Source organism: Camelina sativa, chromosome 8 (assembly GCF_030686135.1).
Source record: "Camelina sativa cultivar CO46 ecotype springtype chromosome 8, ASM3068613v1".
NCBI lineage: Eukaryota > Viridiplantae > Streptophyta > Magnoliopsida > Brassicales > Brassicaceae > Camelina > Camelina sativa.
Window position 1 is genome coordinate 10,381,888 of NC_141887.1, and position 21,046 is coordinate 10,402,933.

At 38.6% G+C, this 21,046-nt stretch overlaps 4 protein-coding genes across 4 annotated transcripts; 3 read left to right on the forward strand and 1 right to left on the reverse strand.

The window, feature by feature from the left end:
* The first annotated feature begins 351 nt into the window (after positions 1-351).
* On the forward strand, positions 352-821 carry LOC104706964 (uncharacterized). Its single transcript, XM_010423206.3, has one exon. The coding sequence runs from the start codon at positions 435-437 to the stop codon at positions 681-683; it is 249 nt and encodes an 82-aa protein (XP_010421508.1). The 5' UTR covers positions 352-434; the 3' UTR covers positions 684-821.
* An 82-nt stretch (positions 822-903) lies between these two features.
* LOC104706965 (DEAD-box ATP-dependent RNA helicase 3, chloroplastic) lies at positions 904-5,073 on the reverse strand. Its single transcript, XM_010423207.3, has 10 exons — positions 4,350-5,073; positions 3,956-4,092; positions 3,444-3,858; positions 3,239-3,337; positions 2,917-3,141; positions 2,457-2,834; positions 2,112-2,255; positions 1,931-2,026; positions 1,531-1,814; positions 904-1,451 (listed from the first exon to the last, which is right to left on the reverse strand). The coding sequence occupies exons 1-10, from the start codon at positions 4,734-4,736 to the stop codon at positions 1,373-1,375; spliced, it is 2,244 nt and encodes a 747-aa protein (XP_010421509.1). The 5' UTR covers positions 4,737-5,073; the 3' UTR covers positions 904-1,372.
* A 7,962-nt stretch (positions 5,074-13,035) lies between these two features.
* On the forward strand, positions 13,036-16,069 carry LOC104706966 (uncharacterized). Its single transcript, XM_019228422.2, has 8 exons — positions 13,036-13,461; positions 13,598-13,645; positions 13,730-13,886; positions 13,985-14,058; positions 14,259-14,408; positions 14,713-14,998; positions 15,110-15,343; positions 15,424-16,069. The coding sequence occupies exons 3-8, from the start codon at positions 13,731-13,733 to the stop codon at positions 15,790-15,792; spliced, it is 1,269 nt and encodes a 422-aa protein (XP_019083967.1). The 5' UTR covers positions 13,036-13,461; positions 13,598-13,645; position 13,730; the 3' UTR covers positions 15,793-16,069.
* An 832-nt stretch (positions 16,070-16,901) lies between these two features.
* Positions 16,902-17,597, forward strand: LOC104706967 (uncharacterized). Its single transcript, XM_010423210.3, has one exon. It carries the CDS (start codon positions 17,198-17,200, stop codon positions 17,525-17,527), a length of 330 nt encoding a protein of 109 aa, XP_010421512.1. The 5' UTR covers positions 16,902-17,197; the 3' UTR covers positions 17,528-17,597.
* Positions 17,598-21,046: the final 3,449 nt, after the last annotated feature.

Below are 21,046 nucleotides of genomic sequence, written 5' to 3' on the forward strand. Positions count from 1 at the left end.
AAATTTACCCATTTCAACTACTTTAATGATTAAAAATTTTCAATAATCGAGATCTATACATTACATTTTTTCTTTTATTTTGTGAATCATATATTACATATTTTCCAGTCACTAGATAACATAAGAAAAAAGAAAAAGAAAAAAACAGCAAGAATATAATTTAAACAATAATTATCAAATTCTAATTAAGCCAAATCAAACAGAAAATAAATAACACAAAAATCTATTTCAGTCAAAACAACAAAAATAGCATATGAATATTTTTTGTCAAAGAAAAAAAATGGCAAATGTACTATATATAGTAGACAAAAAATGAATATAAATACCCCATTCCTCCCGATAGCAAAAACGCACACACCAATCTCCTATCCATCAAATAAACAATAAACATCATCCATACATAGAACAAAAAGAAACTTTTACGTAAGAGAAAAATGGCAGGAACTGTGGGTAAGATGATGATGGTGATGGCTTTGGTAATGACGGCATGTTGCCTACAGGCATGCAATGGGATGAAGGTTGATGAAACCATGACAGCGGCAGCGATGGCTTCAAAACTCGAGTGCTTCAAAACATGTTCCATAAGTTGTGGCAAACAAAACAAACCATGTTACCAAAATTGTTTGACGAAATGTGGTGTACCTCAATTTCCTTCTAAACCATCATCCCCTTCAACCGCTTAATCTATTCCCCATTTTTTTCTAACTTTCGGTTTATACGAAACAGTGTGTCTTTCGATTTACCGGAAGTTCTATCTTATATTTTGATGTTTGTAATGGAAAAAAAGAAAAAATTAATATGATACATTTAAACTTTGATTATATGTGATATTTGTGTTACAAGCCTATTTAAGTTTCTTTCGTATTTAGATCAAGACTAAAAAAACAGAAATGGATTTGGTTCTTTGGTTAATGAAGAGACAACGATTCTATTATGATGACAAATGTGATAACGATTCACATATAACCACAGACACGTACAAAAAGAAAATAAAAATAGGAGTTCAAATGGATTGAGTGACTGACTAATAAACACTTAAATCATACAAAACTCAGAAACATAGGAGACTGATCATTAAAACTACTTTTTTTATAATAACCTAACATAAAAGATCCATCAGCTTTCCATTGTTTCTCAAGCAATCTCTGAAAATGCTAATTTGAGGAAAACCTTCTCCTTCACTTTTGCTTTTTGCTTCTCTCTTTTATTTTTCTGCTCTACCTTGTCCAAAGCATATATCCTCCTCCATGATTGCTTCTCTACCGTCTGAAAGAAACGGTTGAAAGCAAACACGAAAAGATTCGCATTAAGAACACCAAAAAGGACAAGGATCTATCTCTCTCAAGAGCAGAAACCATTTGCTAAGATAACTCTAAAACCCTCTCTTGTCAGGACAATCTGTTGCCCTGTGCCCTGATTTCCCACAAATGAAGCAAGACCCTCCAAAACTTCTGTTTACAGATATCAATCAATCAGTTGAATCGGGAAAGTGTGAAGACTTTTTAAACACAGATTTGTTTTAAAACTCACCTCTCTCGGGAAGGAGCTCTGCCGCTTGATGAACTTCTGCCACTGATCAACCAATCATCAGAACTTCCTCTGGAACTACTACCACCACGGGACCAGCTGCTTCCTCCGCCACTGCTCCTTCTACTTCCTCTGTCATCATCACCTCCCCAACTATCACGGCCTCTTGATGATCCTCCTCTACCGCCTCTTGACCCTCTACCTCCTCCTCCTCTAGGCATCCTGTCTCTGCTAGAGAACCGTCCATAGTTATCACTAGAAGGTCCATCATCTTGCAGTGGAGGCAACTATAATCAAAACCCAAGATGCAAGAGTGTTAGTCAAAGAGGTCTTGTTTATGAGTATGGTTGTATCTAAAGAGTGAAAAAAACAGCAGAAAAATAAGAGAAGGCCGGATCAATACCTTTGTTATCAGGGATAAACTGTTTCCTTCTGGCACTTCTTTCTCTAGGAGCGCTTTTGCGATTTCCTCTGGTAGATCAAAAACAGCTCCTTGGACCTGAGTTATAGCAGAATCAGAAAATTTCATAAGAGGATAGTTTTGAAAATACTGCTAGTATAACGACCATTTCAAATTTACTGACCCTCTCATCTGCGATCAAGAAGATCTTCCCAACTTCATCTGCAGCTGATCTGTAAACATCAGAAAGAAAACCAGTGACAGACCTCGCAGAGAAGAAACCTCTAGAGTTCGCTGGATCTCGTATCAACTGCAAAGTCACCCATCCCTGCAGTAGAAAAATGAATTTCAGTTCATGATTGTCCGATTATCAAACCAAACTAAAGGACTTCAACCCATTCAAGTGACAATGAAGAGTTGTTATATAGTGGATGTTGAAGCTTATAGGACTCTCAAGAAGCACCCTAAGAAATTCAGTGCCCTCTCATTTGTTTTTTTTTGAATCTTAAAGCATGATTAAGAATTAAACCTTCTCATGACTGAGGAGAGATCTCGATGAAGGAGGCTGAGAGAAACCACTAAGGTGAGCTAGAGCTGCAGCTAAAGCATCTGTTCCTTTTTCCTCAAATAGTTTTTGAGCAGTTGCCGAGAAAAACTTGATAGAGTCAGGGTGAACACCATTTAGTGTGGCCACCACTTGGTCTGCTGAAGATTCCAACAAGTCTCCAACGGTTGGTGGGCTAATAAATTCAAAATGGCAGCCTACGTCACGCTCCAGAGACCTCACTGTTCTCTTTTGGCTGCTGGTGTGCATAAGAATGGCTGAGCCTTCTTTCCCTGCACGCCCAGTACGACCAGAACGGTGCACAAAAGTCTCTGGGTCATTAGGAAGTTCATAGTGGATAACCTGTAGAAGAAAATGTCAGAACAAACAGACAGAGATACCATATCAGAGGATAAACTATGTACAGAAAATTCTTAAAATTTACCAGATCTACGTTTGGGATGTCAAGTCCACGAGATGCGACATCAGTGGCAACTAGAACTGTGAATTTTCCTTGGCGAAAACCATTGAGTGTTCTTTCTCTTTGATGCTGAGAAATGTCTCCATGAAGTGCCTCGGAAGCTATACTGTTTGACAATGCCAGAGACACCTCGTCTGCATCTCTTTTTGTTTGGGTAAATACAATGGTCTTGCCACCCTTTGCATACACCTTCAAATAAAGAAAATAGAAAATAATTTATTAGCTAAAGACACCAACCAATCATCAACCATGTTTAGAAAACCGCAAACTATCAGCTAAGCCATACTGTTATAAGGTCGCTTAGAATAGTGCGTTTTGATGTAGATGTGGTTGCGATTGCATAAAGTTTGATCCCCTCCGCGAGCTTCTCATCTTTGTCTCCAACCTACCAATCCAATAAAACAAACAAGAAGACAGTATTAATTAAGCATCTGAATCTACCTTAAAAAAATTGAGAAGCAACAAAGAGACCAGCTAGAGAAAGCTTGTACCAGATCGATATTCAAGGGATTGTCAAGGTACTTCCTCGCCAACTTCTTGACCCAAGTAGGCATAGTTGCTGAGAAAAGCATGCTTTGTCGCTTCGATGGAAGATTCTCAAGAATCGATTCCACAGCCTCCTCGAACCCAACAGCAAGCATCTGATCAGCTTCATCAAGTACCAAATACTCAACTTCTCCCAACTTGAGGCTCCTTCCTTCAATCAAATCAATGATCCTTCCAGGAGTTCCAACAACAACATCAACACCACGAGTCAGAGCACTCTGCTGAATGGTGTAAGAAACCCCACCATAAACACAAACAGTGCTCAAATAAGGTGCAGACTCCTTAATCTCCTTCTCCACTTGCTTCGCCAGTTCACGAGTCGGTGCAAGGACAAGGAACTTAGGAAGACGACCAGACCTCCTACTCAATGACAACAAAAAAAACTAAACCTTTAGCAAAATCAAATGGAAAGGTCAATGAAAACAAATGGTATACCCAAAGTAAAATAAACAAAGACCTGAAAGCAGTGTAGTCTCCAGCTTGCTCAGTAAGTCGTTTAATGATAGGGATACCAAAAGCTAGAGTCTTCCCAGTTCCTGTCTTTGCACGAGCTATAATGTCTCGTCCTTCCAGAGCAGGTACCAACACAGCTCTCTTCATAAACATATACCAAAAGACATCATGTCAATAAAGACTCAAACATATCTAAGCTCATACTTCCCAATCAAAACACATATTATCCATAAAGGAACCATTTTGTTTCAAAACTTTGAAATCGGCATTGAGATATAACGGAAACCTAAGCTACCTTATCCACAAAGGAACCATTTTTATAGAATTTTGAAATTGGAAATGAAACCTAAGACAATCTTATCCAAAGGAGAGAAAGACAGAGAGAGAGAGAACAAAACCTGAATGGGGAAGAGGTGAGTGATACCACGCTTCTCAAGAGACTCTTCAAGACGCTGAGGCAAACTAAGTTTAGAGATAGCGAGCTCTTCACCATCATCGGCTTCAACGTTGTTGTCACCGTCAAGGTCGAATTCGTCGTCCTGGTCAGAAAGGCCAAGACTTTTGAAAGCTTCTTCACTGAGAACAGAGTTAGGAGTAGCGACAGCAGAAGGAACAAGAAGAGAAGAGGAGTGGATAAGACGAGTTCTACGAACAAGAGATAAGGGAGTGAAGAAAGGCTTATCCAGAGATAAAGATAAGCAATTAGACCTCTTTTTGGAATTGGGTTTTGAGATTTCAAGGTGAGGGACTTGGTAAAGCGATGGAACTCCTACCGTCGACGCCATTTTTTTTTGGAGATAGTAGCTCGACGGAGAGGAGAGGAGAAGGGAGGAAGGAGATAAGGTGAGAGAGTGTGTGTGTGTGTGTTGAGGTTTTTGAAAGGCTTTGTAACCTTCCACGCTTTTGCTTCTCTCTGCTCTTTGCCCTATCTTTATTTATTTCTACCACTCAAGTTGTGTTAAAATATCAGATTTTATGGGCTTTTTATTTGGGCTGGTTTTATGTATTTAGGTCCATTATGGCTATTATATTTCTGGCCTTGTTTGGATGTAGATTTGTTCTTTCTTTTTTTTGTCCATAATTTTTGGATATTACTTAGTAAGTTAGTAGGTTTGATCTCATCTTAGTTTTGTTTTTCAACATCTCTTGCTTTTAAATAGTGTTTACATGGTCATTAAGCAATGTATACACTTAACAACCTTTTACCAAAAACAACAAGAAGAAGTTACTTACCAAACAAACAATGTATAGGAACAATCAAAATACAAGAAAATTACACATTATTTTTTCTGTCTATAAGTTTTATTTACTATTATTTTTCATCTTCAAATTCATTGTCATGTAATATTTTCTTTTATCATCTATACAATGAACCTTTAAAATATGTTTTGGAATGCTTCGTAGATGATTTTAGGAAAGACATCCTATTTCCCCTTCGGAACTATCATATCGTATTAGATACACCCCGAACTTTGACCTCGTTCTATAGCTCCTTCGTACTTAATTGGTGTACATATTTCTAACAAAAATCTAGTATGAAACTAATTTTTCAAACCAAACAAACATTAAAAATTTGACCCGACCGGTAAATAATATCTCTAACATATTTTTCTTCGCCCGGTTCTTCAAACTAAAAAAAATACTATTTTGTGAATTTTGATTTCAAAATTACAATGGTACATTGGAAAATCATTGTAATTAACCAAAAACCATTCTAATTGAGATTTGATAATCTGTCGATAAGGATGAACCAATCGAGTATCGTCTATGTTATCCACGTCTTTCGTTTCCAGATTTTTTTTTTTCTCGGCAAGGTTTTAGATTTTTTCTCATCAGTCAATTCTCATAGCAATCTGAATCATCTCTTTGATTCTTTGATTCCATTCTACGCCGTGAATCACTTCCATGACTATTCTTCATCCATCCATTACACACCTGAAGTCAAGACTCATGATTTTGACCTAATTTCATAAAACAATCGAAATTACATTTTTTTAAAAAACAAAAACCAGACCTGGTCATCATTATTATCATCGTCACTGTCGTAAGAAGTAGAAGATGAAGCAAGACAAGAAGAGTGAAGACCACAAAAAGACTCTTTGATCTTCTCCGTTTCACCACCACTAGAAGACGACGGAGGAGGTTGAGCCATGTTCGACATGGGCTGCGCCCAATATGCCACTCGGCCCAACAAGACAGATTAATTTTATTTTGGCCCGATATAATTGGGAGAAAGTCACTAACACTCCGCAAAGGGCAATCTCGGGAATTCACGACGAAAACCTTAGAGTGCCCTAACTCTATACTCACCTATAAATAGCTCAAGACATTTATTGACAACCTCATCCTGACCCTCGGAAAATAGTCTGAGAGCAATACTTTGCATCGAAAATTGTTATTGTCTTTTGTGTAATTCATTTCCGCTGTCGAGCTCGTCATTATTGGCTTGTTAGTTCTCCTGTGAACTGATGAGCTCAATCTTGACTCGTGTTAGTGATGACCTCACGTTTTTATCTTTAATAAAAGAACCAGCTTCACTCTTTCCCACAAATTCTTTATTTGTTTAAGTTGTGCAATCCCCGGTACAAACAATTGGCGCCCACCGTGGGGCAAGAGTAGAGCGCTCCTTTTTGACGATCAAGACTGACGGTCAACGTTTCCACGAAGATTCCAGATTGAGGCATGGCGAACTCAAGGAACTCCAACGAAGAATTCAACACCACTTTCGAACAACCATCGCCTTCAGAACAACGATGGGGACACATATAAACACGCACTCTCCTACCTCCACCTTCCACGACAACCACAGTCGAAGGCGCTGCGCCGAACAACACAACCTCTCTACCAACGCCCGACGCGTCCTTGGAACCTCTCGCTGCCATGCATGCCGAGCACGGACCTACCACGGACCAGACCGTCGTCAACAATGCTGCCCTTCCAAATTCTTTGCCCACAGCACAAAGGAGCGGACTCGACGACCTGATGCATACCGTACTCGACGCGTCAATCCCACCTCTTCCTGCCGCACGTGACGAGCATCGTCAAACCGTGGCTCCAGCTATCATTGATGGTGCCGCGCTCCCAGCTCCCTTACTTGCTGGACAAAGGAACAACTTTGACGATATGATGCAGACTATCCTCGACAAGCTCAATAGTCGGGACACACGAACAACTGAGCAGCTCGACACACTCGTTGCAACACAAGAAGCATTTCAGGACCAAATTAACAGACTCCAGCAAAGAAGGCACGATCGTCGATACACAAGCTACCCTACCGACCTGGAAACACTACCACCCTTGTGACCGCCAGTCGAGGAACGCTCAGAGAGTCACAGACGCCGACTGACGTCCATCATTGAAAGATCCTTCGACGACCACACCAGGGACGGGGTGCCCGCCGATCAAGACCAGACGCACCGCTGTAGCAAGCGTAGTAGGAGCCAGCCGACTCCAACACTGTCGAACCACCATCTGCGAGACGACCTGAAAGATAACAAGGATTTAAAAATCCAGAAACTCGAAGCGATCGTAAAGGACATCTCGGCCAAGATACATCGAGCAACAAGCGCTGCCCCCAACTTGGAGAAGGTGCTCGAAGAGGCTCAATGCTCACCCTTCACGACAAGACTCTCTAGTGTTCACATTTGTTACATCAACAAGTTCAAGTTCATCACGTACAACGGGCTAACTGACCCAAAACCTTTCTTAACTTCGATGAGTGTTGCAATCAACCGAGCACACTTTAGTCCTGAAGAATATGATGTCGGATGCTGTCAGATGTTTGTGGAAAACTTAGCCCTTGACGCACTCAGTTGGTTTTCTCGTCTTGAAGCCAATTCGATAGATAGCTACTACGAGCTCACCGCTGCTTTCCTGCAACACCACTCGACCTTTATCATAAACGGGGCATCTAACGCCGATCTATGGACGATGTACCAAGAGGACGACGAATCGCTCAGAAAGTTCATGGAATGATTCAAGAAGGTTGTTTCAAAGCTCGCCATTGCAGACGATACTGCGATCTCTGCTCTCCGAAATGCTCTCGCATATGGGTCTCGCTTCAGGGATGATATTATCATATACGAGCCTCTGACTCTCGACGATGCGCTGCACCGGGCTAACAAGTACATCGAGGTAGAAAAAGAGAAACACGCAAGGTCAAACCATCTATCAAGATAACCGGTCGTGGAACTCAACCAAATCGAAGAACAACAAGGCGCCCTGGGCCAAAAAAAAAAAAAAAAAAAAAAAAAAAAAAAAAGGAACGCTCGGCATACCGAGCTCTTCCTTCGCAAAATGAACTACGAATGGTTTGATCCCTTTTCAAGGGTACGTAGGCAGCCTTTTACAAGACACAGCTATAACAAAACATAAAAATAAAAATTACACTCGCAAGAGTACATTTAATCACAACCAAGCTCTCTCGAACAAGTCTGTCTTAACGAGTGTCCAGCTTCTACATTGTCGCTCTGGCCAGGTGTACGATTTAAAACGCGTTCCACATGGATGCCGCGGTGAAATAATCCGCACAAAAAAAAGCCGAGCGCAGTCTCGCATTCAGCTAGCAAGCGGTCAAGTTTGAATAAGCCAAGTTCTTACTTGCACACTCTTGCCGACCTCGGGGCACCCACAAGGTAAGCCGGACACCAGGACCGCACCTAAAAGGTACGACGAGCTCATCTCAACTACCAACCTAAAACTTGGTATTCGAAACACGTAACAGGGTAAGCCGAGAGACGTCTCGCCCCGTAAAACACATCTCGAAACCAAGTAAAAGCCGAGCAAGTCTCGCACTAGCTTGAGGGCGCCTGAACTAATAAGCCAAGCTCCGGCTTGCAAGTTCTTGCCAACCCCAAACACCCACAGGATAAGCCGGACACAAAAGCCGCACCTAAAAGCACAGCGAGTCTGTCTCGCCTACCACTTTACTTTGGTAAAGCACAAAACCGAACTTCATATTAAACATTTGCTCGCATCCCTCATGCTTGCCGCTTTCGCGCTTGCCATCATGCTTTCGATTCTCAATCTCGGTGCCGAGCTGCACTCTCAAGTTTGGTGCCGACCTCTACTCTTCTACCCGGTGCCGACCTGCACTTGGTGCCGACGTACACTCTCAAGTTTGGTGCCGACCTCCGCACTCAAGCTTGGTGCCTACCTCCGCTCTCAAGCTTAGCGCCGATCTCCACTCTCCTTCTTAGTGTCTATCTTCACTCTCATTCTCAGTGCCGACCTATTAACCTTCTCCCGCACTATCACAAGTGCCAACCTCAAATTGACGATCAAACCTTTTCTTGTCGCTCCCATGAGAGGACGTGGGATGGAAGTGCACAACATGAACACCAATCTTAGAAGCTGACCTCGGAGCTCGCCCCGACGATAGGACAAGCGCCGACCTGGAATGAGGATTTACTGACCTCTAGGGCATCGTGCAACGTCCCGCCGACCTCAGCTTTGCCACCATCACGAGAACCAACCTGAAAACTCTTCAATCCTTGTCCGCCGACCTCAACCTCAACCTTGACCTCATCCACGGATCTGCTCGCGACAACCTTAATCTCAATCTCGCTGACCTAAATCTCACTCTCGCCGACCTCTCTTCACCTCGACTCCAAAAATACCTCGCTGACCTCCGGCTAGCAGGGGGCCTCGACAAACAGCCTCATGAGAAGTGTCAACCTCATCGACGCCACGCCGACCTCCGAGATTTGTCATGCCGACCACAGTCTCTCTCAACCCGCCAACCTCGCGGTGACCAGCTACTCCATTCTTGATCCCGCGACAACCAACAGCAAACTCTCGGTCAAGCTGCTCACCGAGCCCATCACCGCCGACCTCGTTACCTTTGCTCATCTCGCCGAGCTCACCGCCGAGCTCATTACCTCTGCTCATCTCGCTGAGCTCACCGCCTAGCTCATTACGTCTGCTCATCTCATCGAGCTCACGGCCGAGCTCGTTACTTCTGCTCATCTCGCCAAGCTCATTACATCCACTCATCTCGCCGAGCTCATTACCTCTGCTCATCTCGCCGAGCTCACGGCCGAGCTCATTACCTCCGCTCATCTCGCCGAGTTCACCACCAAGCTCGTTATTTCTGCTCATCTCGCCGAGCTCACCGCCAAGCTCATTACATCCGCTCATCTCGCCGAGCTCATTACCTCTGCTCATCTCGCCGAGCTCACGGCCGAGCTCATTACCTTCGCTCATCTCGCCGAGTTCACCGCCAAGCTCATTACCTCCGCTCATCTTGCCGAGCTCACCGCCGAGCTCATTACTACCGCTCATTACCTCCGCGCATCTCGCCGAGCTCATTAATATCGCTCAACTCATTACCGCCGCTCAACTCATCTCGGTTTCTCTCAAAACCTATCTCAATCGGCCGATCTTTGATCCCCTTAGAATCACTAAATCTGCCGATCTCACCTAGATCACTCTCTCGTGCGGCGATCCTCGACGACGCCCATCAAGAACGGTCAAACCCGCTTGAAGTCAAGTCATCACGGCGACCCGTGTACGATTCCACATCATCAACGCCATGCCGATCTCCAACTATGGAGTCTCGCCGATCATCTGCAATCTCACAAGAAACCCGAGACAATCAGTGCCGAGTAGGCATATTACAGACAATTCAAGCACGCCCGATGATCGTAGAAAACTGCCGCTCTCCGGACTAAGGGGGGGACTATTGTTGGACATGGGCTGCGCCAAATATGCCACTCGGCCCAACAAGACAGATTAATTTTATTTTGGCCCGATATAATTAGGAGAAAGTCACTAACACTCTGCAGAGGGCAATCTCGGGAATTTACGATGAAAACCCTATAGTGCCATAACTCTATACTCACCTATAAATAGCTCAAGACATTTATTGACAACCTCATCCTGACCCTCGGACAATAGCATGAGAGCAATACTTTGCATCGAAAATTGTTATTGTCTTTTGTGTAATTCATTTCCGCTGTCGAGCTCGTCATTATTGGCTTGTTAGTTCTCCTGTGAACTAACGAGCTCAATCTTGATTCGTGTTAGTGACGACCTCACGTTTTTATCGTTAATAAAAGAACCAGCTTCACTCTTTCCCACAAAATCTTTATTTGTTTAATTTGTGCAATCCCCAGTACAAACAAGCCACATCGATATCATCATCTCCTCTCACCGCAGACGAGCCACAACATGATTTGCTCCGCCCAGATCCCATCTTCTTCTCAAAACAGCAAACATTATGCTAAAATCACATCATTGCCACAAGACCTACAAGTTTTTCCCCAATCTTCTTCTATCTAATGACCCACACAATCGAAACCCTCAATTCAAAATCCGAAGATAAGTCTACCTTGGCATGACCAGAGATTAATGAGTATTATGCAAAGGTCCCATCTCAACTGTTTTTAAGATTTATTTTTCTGTTTTCAGTTTTTTTTATGTTAAATTTTCTGTTTCTTCATCCAGTTTGATGGGTTTAATTTTAAAATCGGATTAAAATAAGGTTTAATCCAGATAATTTATTAGTTGGTTAAGAAAATATTAAACCAATTATAAACCGTATAAACCATATGTATGGAAATTTAGATGAGAAGATTTAATCCAAAAGGGAAATAGCAATAGAACTATGGATTCGGATAGAAATATGTGGACGATTTAAGTTTGAGGAAGCTATAAAACGAGGTCAAAGTTTGGAGTAGATCTAATACGATATCATAATTCCGAGAGGGAAATAGGACGTCTTTCCATGATTTTAATATAATAGTTTGTGTTAGCATGATCTTCCAAAAAAACTACATTTTCACCGACTTGATAAAACTGAATCAAATTTCAGTAATTATTGTATTTCATTTCTCTGTTAAATGAATCCACCACCGTAACTTTAGTATGCATATTCATAGTGTAATATTTTTTTCAAATTTTAATGTGAAAATTTGGAACGGTATAAGACATTTGCATCACAACCGTATGTTTTATCATACAAATATCATCACCTAGGACCATGATGTAAGGAGAGATTTCTTTTTGGTTATAATGAATCAACATAATGAATGAGAAAATTAATTGACTAAAAATCTTTGCGCAAGAACAATAATCTTGAACACTTTACCTACACCTTCATGGATTGTGAATTCGTGATATGATAAAGAAGACTCTTTATGAACTGTGCAAACTGCACTTCCCATCAAAATGTTGAGTTCGTGCTAAATGATAATGATTGCAAACTGCTCAAAGTTCCCACCATGGATTATGTCAATGATTTACCAAATTTAAATTAAAAGGCTGTTTTGCTACTACTAAGTACTAAGAGTCGAGATCTTATACACTCTAACCAAAGATAACCACTAGATTACCAGACTAAGCATATTTTTTATAAAAATGAGGTCGAAACTTGTATATTAAATACAGAGTTACAAGCACAGTACTGACCATCACAAATAGTACTTTAACTGATCCTCACATGATCGACGTTTCTTGATATTGTGTCTCGTAATAAAATGAACACATATATTTATTCTATCATTAAAGTGCAAATGAATTTTGTCAAAAAAAAAAAGTGCTAAGTAAAATTAACAATTCTAAAACGGTAAATCTTTCTATGTGTTAAATAAAACTATCTCACTAAATCTTAAAATAAACATTAGATTAATAAAAATATTAATTTACAACAGTTTAAATAATTGTATATAAGACCATTATCGAATTTACCTAGTAAATTGTTTGAAACATAATATTATATAAATTTTAACTTGACAACACTTTTTTCTATATCATGTTTTTTATCAAGTTTATCAGCATTTTGAAAAAAATATATTACATTTTATCATATTAAAAACGTATTACTCTAATTGTTTCGTAGATATATACCTAGAAGTGTCAATAATACACCCAAAAAAATCCAATATTATTGTTTTCTCATTCATTTGATAAAACAAAATGGTAAAATTGAACATTTTTATTTATTTATTTATTGCTAAGGCAGACCACAAAACTAATGTAAAATTTATTATCCTTTGCCGACAAAATATATAACATAGTTTATAATGTTACTTAATAATTTATCAACAACATTTTTGATAATCATTGAATTGGGTTGAGACTTGTGATATGTTAGATTATTCCAAAAAAAAAAACAAAAAAATGAAAATAATATATGGGTTTGAAGTTCACAGGCTGGATTTGATGGACGTTGAATCGATTCCACCTCTTTTGCTCATATCTTTAAAAAAAAAAATGATCTTTCAATCAAAACTATAATTAAAAAAAAAAAAAATCATTCCTTTTTTTCTGCATTTTGCTTCTTCTGTTTTCGACTTGTGCTCTGCTGTGAAACCCAAATCCCATAATAATAAAATTTTCTCCTTTCTCTATAGGCAAGAAGAAAGCTTTATCAAAACCCCTTCATCCACAAAATCCTCTTCTTTGAGAGAGGGTTCTGTTTTTTTTTTTGTTGCTTCGTTACTACGGTTACATTGTTCTCTTCGCCCCCCCCCCCCCCCCCCCCCCCCCCCCCCTTTCAGTTTCAAAAAGGTACGATCTTTCCTTAATTGCGATTGGATCGTGTGTCCCCAAATCCCTGGGTTTTGATCAATCCTCTTTACTCGCCGATCTCGTAACGAAAGTTTCAAACTTTAGTGAATCACCAAGTTGGGTTATCGTGTTTTAGGGTTCTTGGTTCGATTTTTTAACAGATCCGGCTTAGCTCTTTGTAGAGGTTTGTGATTGTACCCAAAGATCTCTTTTTTTTTTTTGTTGATTTGATTTGATCATAGTTTTGAAGGAGTTTGTTGTTTTGCAGAATGGCGGATTTGATACCGTTTTATCTGAACATTGTGGCGTTTCTATGTACTGTTGGAGCCATTGCTTTGGCTATATTTCATATCTACAGGCATCTTTTGAATTACACGGAACCAACTTATCAGAGATATATCGTACGCATCATCTTTATGGTCCCGGTTAGTATAGTATCATCATCTATAAGCTGAACTGTGTCTACTACTCCTTGACATGCTGAATTCTGTTTTCCCTGATATGTTTTGCTTCTCATTGCCAGGTTTATGCCTTGATGTCATTCTTGTCTCTTGTGCTACCTAAAAGTTCGATATATTTTGATTCCATACGAGAAGTGTGAGTATTCCTAAAACAATTTCTCTCTGACCCCTTGGAACTTGAGTGTAGAGTGTAGACGATGTAAGAGTAGTTTCTTCTCTTTAAGAGTACCTCAATAGGTCTTAGAGTTGGCCCCTAAAGTTTTCTGTTACCGTTCAAAGTCAGTGTGGCCTAATGGCATTTATGTCTCTAATGATCTTTTTTTTTGTGTGTTCCAGATATGAAGCATGGGTTATTTACAATTTCCTGTCGTTGTGTTTGGCATGGGTTGGGGGACCAGGATCAGTAGTGCTTAGTTTGAGCGGCCGCTCTCTAAAGCCATCGTGGTCTCTCATGACATGTTGCTTTCCGCCTTTAACACTGGACGGGTAAGTTTGAAACCAAACTCCTTACACTTGTCAATAAAGGCTTCTTGGTATTTTCTAGCATATGTGCAGTACCATTTTATGTGTAAGTCATACAACATGTGCAAATTTTTAGATTCTGTGTCTTCACGTTAATAATCTTTACGTTTGCTTGTCATCAGAGATGATCATATGGCTGCACACAGTTTCAGTTTCATCAGAGACATTGAATGTTCTGTTTGCGTGTCTTGGTTTCTTGATGGTTTCTATATATCTTGCGTATGTTGACGTCCTCTTTAATGACGTCTATTGAATCTTTTCAATGCAGGCGTTTTATTCGACGATGCAAGCAAGGTTGTCTGCAATTTGTTATCCTGAAGCCTGTCCTAGTTGCTGTCACACTTGTGCTTTATGCGAAAGGGAAGTACAAGGATGGGAATTTCAACCCTGATCAAGCATATCTCTATCTTACAATCATCTATACCATATCCTACACAGTGGCTTTGTACGCACTTGTGCTGTTTTATATGGCATGCAGAGATCTACTTCAGCCATTCAATCCAGTCCCAAAATTTGTGATCATAAAGTCTGTGGTCTTTCTAACCTATTGGCAGGTAAAATGAGCTTACTAACTCAGAGTTTTGACATCCACTCTTACCTTTTGCTATCCTTCACACATTGTTGCTTTTTTCTGATTGTGTTTTATAACCCTCTTCTTTGCACAGGGTGTTCTAGTCTTTCTTGCTGCAAAATCTGGATTCATAAAGACTGCAGAGGAAGCGGCTCATTTCCAAAATTTTATAATATGTGTCGAGATGCTTATTGCGGCAGCATGCCATTTCTATGCTTTTCCATACAAGGAGTATGCCGGTGCCAATGTTGGTGGATCTGGCAGTTTTTCAGGGAGCCTATCACATGCTGTAAAACTAAATGACTTTTACCATGACACTGTTCACCAGGTAACTGGTTTCTTTTAAAATCATCGATATTTCAAATCATAATTGTTTCATATTGGTGTCCTGATGATTGTTTATGACAGTTTGCTCCTACATACCATGATTATGTGCTCTATAACCATCAAGATGGTGGTGACGAGGGGACAAAGAAGTACCGGTCGAGAACTTTTGTTCCAACTGGCCAAGAGATGGATGCAATGAGAAAGAACAAACCTGTGTATGCAAACAAGATTGATGGTGTTTCGGTGTCGAGTAGTCTATCTTCAGAGGCAAGCTCACCAAAAAGCTCTAGCGTAACTTCTGATCCTGCACGTTCTGATGCTGCGAAATCTTCCTTGCTTGTGGATGCCTCTGATTCTCTTGATGCAATGTATGATATGTCCCTCATTGACATCGATCTATCTAGTTTCCCGAGCAATGTCCCCTCCGCAAGTGAAAGTGGGCCTAGATAGGGGCAGACAAGAAAGATGTAGAAAGAAACCATTAACAAGGTACAAAACATGCTCCTAATAGTTGGATTCAGATGAATATGTCTCAGGTGTGTTCTTAGTTGAAAGATGTTGTTAATAGGAGACTTGGAAGATAAATGAAAAAGCTTCTAAAACCCGTTTGCCTTTGTAGCTTTACAAGTCTTCTACTAGCATTTTCTATTGCACCCTGTTTTTCGTTCCTGCCTATTTTGTAGATACAATAGGGTTTGATATGGATATGGAACTTGTCAGTTGATTACTTCTCAAGCTTGTGAATCGCTCGTAGTTAATTAGGAACATTCTTTTCTTTATACATGTAACATGATGAGTTTCGGAAACAAAAGCCCTTCAAACTCATAAAAGGCTAAGGCTAAGGGTCAAATGGTGATCCTGTTTGCCCAACATTATATTTGTTTTATTTTTCCTATGGAAGTAATAGAGTTGCAAGTAATAAGATTGTGATATGAAAAGTAAACTTTGTTCAAATGTAAGCAGTTCTTGTTCTAATAGGTGATAGTGTTAGGTTTTGACCAAAGCAAGCAAAGTTAAAAATGCATAGGACTATAGGTGTTGGCTCTTCTCTTTATTGCCAATGTAACATCTTCATTCTTCACACACCTACCACACTTTACTAAGTAATGTCCACCAAGCAAAAACTATTTTTTTAGGTCTCTCTCATATTCTTCTGTGACCACAAATGGGACCAAATAAATAAATAAAAGCAATAAGGCCGGCACTACAAGATTTGTATAGAAGTAGTGATTGCAACAATACTCTTTTTAAGTTTTATAATAAGATTATAACTTTAAAAATTAAAATATACATTCACTTTAAATTCTTTGAACTAATTTGTCTCGGATGATACGTAAGTTTCACGTTTATTTCTGCATCGAAAATGTCTTATATGATTCAATGCATATGCCACTTTTAATTAAAACTAAACAAGTTCTCTTCATTTTCAAAACAAAATTGACCTCATAATAACGAGTTAGTATATTATCACACATTCTTAATTAATTACATTCACTCTAATTAGTAGAATGTTGTTGCTTATTGGGAATAGGTTAAAAATATTAAAGTCTTGACTTAGAGATGAGAGAGAAAGAGCCAATAAGATTATAAAGAACTAAAGAAGAACACAACAGAAGTATACACAACAGTGCCTAAAACATAAACTAAAAGATCTACTACTATATAATAAGTACTTACAAAGAGAGACAGAGAAAGAGAGAGAGAGAGTTCAACGCACGCCTCTAACTAAAACTCTTCCCTATTACGTAACTACAACGGCGTCGGCGGCGGTGGTGGCTTTTTCTGGCGGCGACTTTTACTTTGATCCTTTTTATTTCTCAGCTTTCTTTACTATTTTTTTTTTCAGATTACGACGATGAGTGAGAAGCTTGTGTTGAGAAGCAGTAGTAGTGGTACCTACTACTACAACTACGGTACTTATGGAGCACCACCGTACGGAGAGTATTTGGAGAAGAGACAGTTGTTTCTAAGAAGCTACCAGTTTTCAAGAAAACAAAGTTTCACTGAGAAAGTTTCAAGATCTGTTAAGAGAGTGAAACGAGTTGTGTTGAGGAGACTGAGATCAGCTCAGAGGTTGAAGTTGAAACGCGTCGTTTGGTGGTCTCGTCTCAGATCGGCGTTTTACTACCGCCGGAGACGTTTTTTTAGGCTTCTTCACTTACATGAACCTTGTTATTGTTTCTAAAAATGTTTTATATTTTTGTCTTTAATTGTGTTATGCTCAAAATTAATCAGATTAATAACGTTTAATTGAAGTTTTGGATTATCATTAAACTTGGTACTTATTGAAAAGTCAAAGAGAGTGTTTTATTTTGTGTGCGGACGGTAGAAGAAAACGTGAACTTTGCTTCTCGAGTTACACACAGTTGAAAGACGTGAAAGTGGTGAATGAGGGAGAGAGTAAAGTTTCCTCTTTTAGCGTGTCCCTTCGTCACCAAGTCAAAAGATGCGTTTTCGTCTTCTTTTTGTAAGGGGTTTACTGTACTTGTAATGGGTCTTAAATGGGCCTTAGTCCATAGAAAACAAAGGAACCAAATCCTTACGATGGAACTTTTGGAATAATCGTCGCTTGACTTGGCTTAAATTGGTTTAGTACAGTTTGCTGCTTACCTTTTTTTTTTTTTTTTGTATCGTTAATTTTTGTAATACATGAAATGCGTCTGCCGTTTTCTTTATAACCATCAATTTTAAACTACAAGTGAGAATGTAAGTTAGAATAAGCTGGCTAATGATAAACAATTGTAGGTGTCAACACCTCCCTCATGCCTCATGGCTAGTAATTAAGCACATGTTTACTTTCCACAAACATTGATAATTCACCTTAGTTAAGTACTGAATATTGTCGAGGGCAACAGTTTCCTAGATTCTTCAGTTCCGAGTATTTTCGTAAGCATAGAATTGTAGCAAATAGTATTATTTTCAGTGTGATTTAATTCTCTTAAAATCTTTGATTTTCCAGCTCTTGTTGTTTATCAAAATTAATTCAATTAAAATCGTAAATGTATTCATAATAAGTTATCTTGATTTTACAATTCTCTTAATATTTTATTGTTGCTCTATATCTACCAAATTTTAAATCTGCTAATACATAGTAAAGCAAAAATTAAACTAAAACATAAGTAAATTTTCAATATTTTTGTTGGTTTTTAGTCACTCAATCTATGTCATTTCTAAGTTGCAGTTATTTAATTATATAATTTGCATTTTTTGGTGGGTTATTGTCACAATTATGAGATACATCACTTTAAAAATAAATTAAACTACTAATTGTCGTAGAACCATAATTTATTCTACTTTGACCACCATGATTGTTCTTACAACATTGTTTCAGTTATAGTTCATCACTGAAGTCTTGGGGTAAATACTTCTGAAATTCATGTCTTATTCTCCTAGTTTGCATACTCCCATGCTCATTAATGAATACTATAATTCGAGATGTGCATATTTACATGCTTTTTTTTTTTTTTTTTTTTGTCACAAGCATATTTACATGCTCATTGATGCTTATTATACTATAATTTAAGAGCAAAAGACTTGTTAGAGATTGCTATAAAATATGTTTTGATATTGAATATCATATTGTGCTTAAAATGTTCATGATGTCAAGGATCAAATTCTTGAATTATCAAAATTTCTTCTTTAAAAATCATATAATCTATAAAGTTGATTATATGAATGATGAATTGTGTTATATGAGATTAATGGGGGAAGAAGTTGATTATTTTATTAAAACCTAGTTTAAACATGAATTTGACTTTCTTTTTATATGAAATGCCTTTGACCCTCATGAACATTCAACCACCAAAAAATATTTCAAAGTATATGATACATTTTTAGTATCCTTCCTTGGTATGATTTTATATCTAACAATTGCGTGTTATTTGGTACATATATATTGCGCTAACAGGAAAAAGGACCAAAATTCCATTAACTCAGCTTTTTCATTCTAATGGTTAATATTTTATGGAAAACGGTCAAGGTATACACTTTAAACAAGCGCATTAGAGACGACATATAGAGTTTGTATATACTTTTTTTTTTCTTTTTTTTTTCTTTTTCTTAATTGAATAACATAAAATTTATTCTTTCTAAATTTGTTTTTATGTAATACTTACAAAATAAAAAGGGTAAAGTTATATTATTAAAGGGCCCAAAAAATTCCATCTATTAATATTGAGTTGACTCTGCTTCAAGGTGAACGACTCGCTCATAAACAATATGGGCCTGCTTAGATATGATACAAATTCCTTTGGAAAAGAGAAGAATAACACAAACTTTATTTGGATTATGTGGATGACTAATAATTCAATGATTATGTTGGCTTAAGACCTCCATTGAACCTAAGGTTGAACGTTACATTTGTCCCAAAGTCTCATAAGCTATGGGTTTATCAGCAACAGGTTTCAAATACCTCAATTTAATTAGTCAGATATTATATGGATTGCAAACATAGTGGACAATCTGTTCTTAGTTATATTAGTATAACGACTATGTACGTGGAATGAGCTCGAGAATTACAAAATATAGGGATGATTGTACATGTGAAAGTGAATACCAAACTCTTACCAAAAAATATTGGTCCACAAATTTATCATGGTCATGGATGAAGCTTGTTTCGGATCGATTCAGACCAAATCATTTGTCCCGAGAAACTTCCCTATTTAATTTGAACCAGGTGTATGCTTCAACAAAGTAGTTAAGAGAAGTGCAACATCCTTGAGAAAAAGACTCGCTGGTTTGGGAAGTCTCTTTTAGAATATGTAATCCGGTTTTACTATAATCTAATTTATCTGGTTTACTTCAGTAATTAACTGTATTGTAGCACATTACAATAAAGGTTAAAGAAGATTACTCTCTCTCATTTATCCTCTCATCTATTCATGTTGCCAAATTATTAAGCCGATGCCTGGTTAGTGGCTTGTCATCTCCTTAATCTCTTATTTAATTTACAAATCTTTTATACAATCATTGCTCAATTTTTCTATCCACTATATATAAGATCAATTCCTTTTTTCCTCTTTCTTGTTTTTTTATGTGATAATTATAGCCACATATGTACAATACATGCAGTCTCTCTCTGGCTTGTGTGGTTAAACAAAAACTGAAAAAAAAATCAGAGGATTTGGGGATTTGTGGTTTTTAATAAATACAAAGAAGAATATATCCATGTGCCTTCAGAATCTTTCTTCACTCTCGTATCATTTATGGAGCGCCCTTCTCTCATCAATCATCATCAAAGTGTTCTTTGTTTGTTACTCAAACTGTTTATCTTTTTGATCCTTTTGCTCATTTAAATAAGTATTTTCTTTCTCTTATAAACTACTCTCCAACACTTCAAAACAACAATATCTTTGAAACCGTCTATTTTGCTTTGTTTTTTGTTTTCAACGGAAAGCTCAAGATGCTGCAGATAATTGGTAAGTACCGGTCAAGATCAACATCCCAGTACCAGAAGCTAAGCCATCAATACGAGAAAGTGACAACAAGAACTAAAAGACATAACTTGGGAAAGAAGGTTGAGAGCAAGTCAAAAGGGTTCCGACTAAACCGACCAAGGAGGCTGGTTCTTAAGGCACTGGTTTTACCAAGAAGGATCTTGAGCTTTTACGCGCGGATCAGTAATAAAATGAACAGGGAAGGTTTATATCGCAATTACATTATCTCTTCTCATTGGGGCTTCCCTATCGTATCAGAGAAAAGGCTA

Coding starts and splice junctions, on each gene's coding strand:
- LOC104706966 (XM_019228422.2), top strand. CDS start 13,731: ATGGCGGATTTGATACCGTTTTATCTGAACATTGTGGCGTTTCTATGT. Junction 14,409..14,712: donor CCGCCTTTAACACTGGACGG/GTAAGTTTGAAA, acceptor TTTTCAATGCAG/GCGTTTTATTCGACGATGCA. Junction 14,999..15,109: donor TCTTTCTAACCTATTGGCAG/GTAAAATGAGCT, acceptor TTCTTTGCACAG/GGTGTTCTAGTCTTTCTTGC.
- LOC104706964 (XM_010423206.3), top strand. CDS start 435: ATGGCAGGAACTGTGGGTAAGATGATGATGGTGATGGCTTTGGTAATG.
- LOC104706965 (XM_010423207.3), bottom strand. CDS start 4,736: ATGGCGTCGACGGTAGGAGTTCCATCGCTTTACCAAGTCCCTCACCTT. Junction 2,256..2,456: donor CTCTCCTCAGTCATGAGAAG/GTTTAATTCTTA, acceptor TTTCTACTGCAG/GGATGGGTGACTTTGCAGTT. Junction 1,452..1,530: donor AGAGCTCCTTCCCGAGAGAG/GTGAGTTTTAAA, acceptor ATCTGTAAACAG/AAGTTTTGGAGGGTCTTGCT.
- LOC104706967 (XM_010423210.3), top strand. CDS start 17,198: ATGAGTGAGAAGCTTGTGTTGAGAAGCAGTAGTAGTGGTACCTACTAC.